Below are 4,391 nucleotides of genomic sequence, written 5' to 3'. Positions count from 1 at the left end.
GGCTGCTGCCGGGAGAAGATAGGAGATGTTTCTTTCCTTTTTCCATCTGGCTTTAGGGCTCAGAATCTCACGCCCGAAGATTTGACGGAGGTGGTTGTGACACATCTCCGTACGGAGGACGATCCCCCACCGGAGCTGAAGTTGCCCCCTCCAGAGCCGCACATCCTTCCGCTTCCAGAAGAGAAGCCACCGCTGTACATTCCTCCTCCCATTCCACCGCTGCCGCCCATGCTGCCTCCTCCAAAGCTGCCTCCTACTCCACATACGCCTCCTCCCATGCCTCCTCCCATGCCGCTGCCGCCTCCGAAGCCTCCGCCCATGCCGCTGCCGCCTCCGAAGCCTCCGCCCATGCCGCTGCCGCCTCCAAAGCCTCCTCCCATGCCTCCTCTGCCTCCAGAGATGGTGGTTCTGCCGACCACAGCTGGAAGAGAAGCACAGGTTACATACGCGTTGCCCACTGGCAGGCTCTATCTCCAAAAAGATCTGGTCCGATTCTGCTTCACAAGGAAACAGTTGCAGATACTTACAGACGTTGACGTTGGACATGCCATCATTGCACAGCCTGCAAAGGGAAAGCACAACCAGTTAATCCTGTGGGAAGTGCACGTTTCTTCAGCTAAGAATTTTCCCTTTTTTTTTGCAGGACATATATTCCTTATTCTTTCTGAAATTCCCAACTATTTTTTTTAAAACAAATGGCAACCTTGAACTTAACGTTCAAGAAATATGGAAAACATACTTAAGGTTAACTATTAGAGTGTGAGAGATATGAAATTTAGTTTTATAGTGCATGGAAAGATCTTACCAAAACATAGTATAAGCTATAGAGAATACAGTCAAATCAATACAAAGAAAGAGAGGTACCTGTTCTCCTCTCCCTCCAGCAGCTTCCTGTACATGGCGATCTCAACATCCAGAGCAATCTTGATGTTCAGCAGCTCCTGGTACTCCTTCAGCAAGCGAGCCAGCTCCTCCTTGTCTTTGCTCAAGGCGCATTCCAGCTCTTCCAGTTTTATCCTGGCATCCTTGAGGGCCATCTCGCCCCGCTCCTCAGCCTCAGCAATAGCTGCCTGAAGCTGCTGGTTCTGAGGGAGAAAAGAAAAGGAGTTTCTCAGTTCCCCTCTGCACACCCTCCACCGGAGCAGCCCTCAGGGCACAGACTGTGTGGAAACTCGGGAACCATCAATCCTCGCCAAAACAACTGAATATCATTCCCTCACGCTATCTTTAGCAAAATACTCAGCTCAGTTGTGATCCAGCCTCATGCCGTTAGCCAGCAAGATGCTGAGGAAGCCCTACCTGCTTCTTCACGTTCTCAATCTCAGCCCGCAGCCTCTGGACATTCCTGGTCAGCTCCTGGATCTCGATCTTGGTGTTGCGGAGGCTGTCCCCGTGCCTTCCAGCGGTGTTCTGCAGCTCTTCATACTGACAGTAGGGAGACAAGGCAACCCATGAGTGACACAGCCTACCAAGAACCATGGCAAGGGAGCAGAGACTGTCGCAGGCGCTTCCCAACTCACCCGGCTCTGGTACCAAGCCTCAGCTTCGGCCCGACTGTTCTGAGCAATCTGCTCGTACTGACGCCTGACCTCCTCGATGATGCTGTCCAGGTCCAGGTGCCGGTTGTTGTCCATGGACACCACCACAGACAGGTCCCGGCTGATTGTCTGCATCTGAGCCAGCTCCTGCAAACAGACATGACTTAGCCTGACCATCCAACAAGGGCAGAAGAAGCAGCAACTCCAAGCAGCCTCTGCAGACCAAATCCACATGGGCATCCAGTCCAAGCCCGCTGCCTTTGGCCACCACACACTTCACTGCAACTCCAGCCAGCCCAGCGGAAGGCAGAGCTCTTACCTCCTCGTACATGCACCTCAGGAAGTTGATTTCATCGGTCAGAGCTCCCACCTTGGCTTCCAGCTCTACTTTGGTCATGTAGGCACAGTCCACATCCTAAAGGAAAGATCCCACAGAGAGACAACGGCTTCAGCCCAGCCCAGAAGAGCCGCTGGCAGCCGAAGCCTCCTGTTGGAAGCCGCCCCTCGTGGTGCTGCCGCCTTCCAAGGGCTTTGCAGCCCGTCCCCCCACACCCCCTCTCTCCTGCTGCCTCTCTGACTCACCTTCTTGAGCACCACAAACTCGTTCTCAGCAGCGGTGCGCCTGTTGATCTCTTCTTCATACCTGGGGAAGGGCACAAGACAGGATCAGTCTCCTCGACCGCTCACCAGTCACCCAGCGGAACCCCCCTGCCCTCCATGGCACCCTCGCTCCCATTTCTGCAGAGACCCACAGCAGGCAAAAGGCAGTGAGGAAATCTCCCCGCTGGCTTAGCTCTCCTGCCTCGCCGCTCATTTCTTCCTCCGTCTGTCACTGCACTCACTTGGTTTTGTACTCCTCCACGTATTGCCGCATGTTCTGCAGCTCCGACTCCAGCTGTCCCCTCTGTCCCAACAGAGACTCCAGCCTCCTCCTCAGGTTCTGGATGTAGTTTTCAAAGATGACATCCAGGTTCTTCCTTGGCCCCGAAGGCCCTTGCTGTTGGAGGAGCTCCCACTTGGTGGAGAGGACCTTGTTCTGCTGCTCCAGGAAGCGGACCTGAAAGCCCACAAAGGGGTGTGTGAGGTGTTCACCCAGGGAGACATCACACTACCCAAACCTCCTAATCATTTGGGAGCCCGAGGCAATCATTTCCCCAGTGCCAGCTATGGAACATTCCAACATCCAAGCTCCTCAAGTACATTACAGGTGTTATTAATATTTGAACCATTCTGTACTTCTCACTTTGGGACAAAAAGATGTTGCAAATAGCAAGCTGCATCCCAATTTTCCATAGCGTCGGTTTTGGACGTTGCTATTGACAAAGTCAAGAACCATCTAACGGCACATAAATTCTCTTACAGGACATTCCGTATTTCTTTGGTTTGTCTTTGCAATGAAAATAATCCACGAGTGGTGGAAAGGTCTTTAACACTCTAAAGTTTATAGAATCAGTTGCTTGAAAGGAAAGTTTCATCCAAACGCAAAGCACAGCAAGGAGAACTCAGGATAACTATACACACGATGATGACTTTACGCTGAATCACTAGAAATTAGGCTGAAGAGAAGACTAGGCAAGAGAATCTACAGAATGTCCTGCAGATCTTCTATTTAATCCTCCATTAGCATTGAAACCTTGCCCGTTGTTCGGTATTACTTAATAAGACCTTAATAATAACTTGCTATTAAGGCATCAGGCTCACAAACTTTAACAAGTATTTGTCCGTAAGAAAAATAATTCCCTTTCCACACCACAGTCGTTTAAAAAAGTTGTTTAAAATGCCCACCTCCAAACAAGCACGGTGCTAAACTCTCACCTTATCAATGAAGGAAGCGAACTGGTTGTTAAGTGTCTTAATCTGCTCCTTCTCCTGGTTTTTCACTTGCTGGATTTGGGGATCAATCTCAACATGGACCGGTCGCAGGAGGGTCGGGTCGACTTGCACCGGTTGGATGCCTCCAGGGAAGCCAGGACCACCAAAGCCACCCATTCCTCCACCGCCCATTCCTCCACCACCCATTCCTCCACCGCCCATTCCTCCACCAAAGCCGCCCATCCCTCCACTGCCCATTCCTCCACCAAAGCCACCCATTCCTCCACCACCCATTCCACCACCACCCATTCCTCCACCAAAGCCGCCCATTCCTCCTCCGTAGCCCCCACCAAAGCCGCCCATCCTGCCTCCGTAGCCCCCACCACCGTAGCATCCACCCACAGTAATCCTTCTGCTGCCACCCATGTTATGGAGGCTCCTGCTGCTAAACCCTCCGCAATGTCCACCTCCTCCACCTCCCCGGGACGAGGAGTACGAACTGTAACTGATCCTGCTTCTGCCGCCACCTCCTCCAAAGCCACCACCGATGGCAGAGCAAGAGCTGTAGCCCTTTCTACTCCCGCCGCCAAAGCTTCTGCAGGCAGACTGCCGAGACATGGCTGTTTCTTCCGAGCAGAGTCAAAAATCGAGAAGAGCGGAAAGACGAACGGAGCTGTGCTGCTGGGGGATGAATGCAGAGAGAAGTGTGCACAGTCTTCTCTGGCTCCACAGCTCCAGGCATTCCCTTTTATCCGCTTCTGGAGGTGGGCTGGGACGACATGGGCGTGAAGGTGGAAACCATTTTATTATTTTCATCAGCATGGTGTTGTTGACAGATTCTCAGTTGAGCTTTACCATATTTGGGCCTGCCTAGAAACACACCCTGCAATATAGAAGGGAATAAAAGAACAGGAACACTGAAACAGGTCTCAGTGACTAAGTGGACTCTTAAACCTTTACGACACCTTGGAAATCAGCTCTTAGGATAATGCCCTTTTCTGCAGCCCCTTATTGGATTTCCAGCCTTCATCAATGGTTTCC

General features: G+C 51.9%; 1 protein-coding gene across 2 annotated transcripts; it reads right to left on the bottom strand.

Moving 5' to 3' along the window:
* Positions 1-16: 16 nt before the first annotated feature.
* LOC113491013 (keratin, type II cytoskeletal 6C-like) lies at positions 17-3,968 on the bottom strand. 2 transcript variants are annotated; one of them, XM_026867632.1, is made up of 10 exons: positions 3,617-3,968; positions 3,354-3,559; positions 2,381-2,595; positions 2,121-2,181; positions 1,858-1,953; positions 1,521-1,685; positions 1,300-1,425; positions 865-1,085; positions 528-562; positions 17-361 (listed from the first exon to the last, which is right to left on the bottom strand). In XM_026867632.1, the coding sequence occupies exons 1-10, from the start codon at positions 3,966-3,968 to the stop codon at positions 60-62; spliced, it is 1,779 nt and encodes a 592-aa protein (XP_026723433.1). In that variant the 3' UTR covers positions 17-59. The 2 variants fall into 2 exon arrangements, with proteins under 2 accessions (XP_026723433.1, XP_026723432.1); XM_026867631.1 differs by having other exon boundaries at positions 17-421; positions 3,354-3,595; positions 3,641-3,968.
* Between the last annotated feature and the right edge of the window lie 423 nt (positions 3,969-4,391).

The sequence above is a fragment of the Athene cunicularia genome, unplaced genomic scaffold (genome assembly GCF_003259725.1).
Source record: "Athene cunicularia isolate RWA unplaced genomic scaffold, athCun1 chrLGE22_part1, whole genome shotgun sequence".
NCBI classification, from domain to species: Eukaryota; Metazoa; Chordata; class Aves; order Strigiformes; family Strigidae; genus Athene; species Athene cunicularia.
The sequence above is the reverse complement of the archived record's forward strand: the minus strand, read 5'-3'. Positions and strand labels throughout refer to the sequence as shown.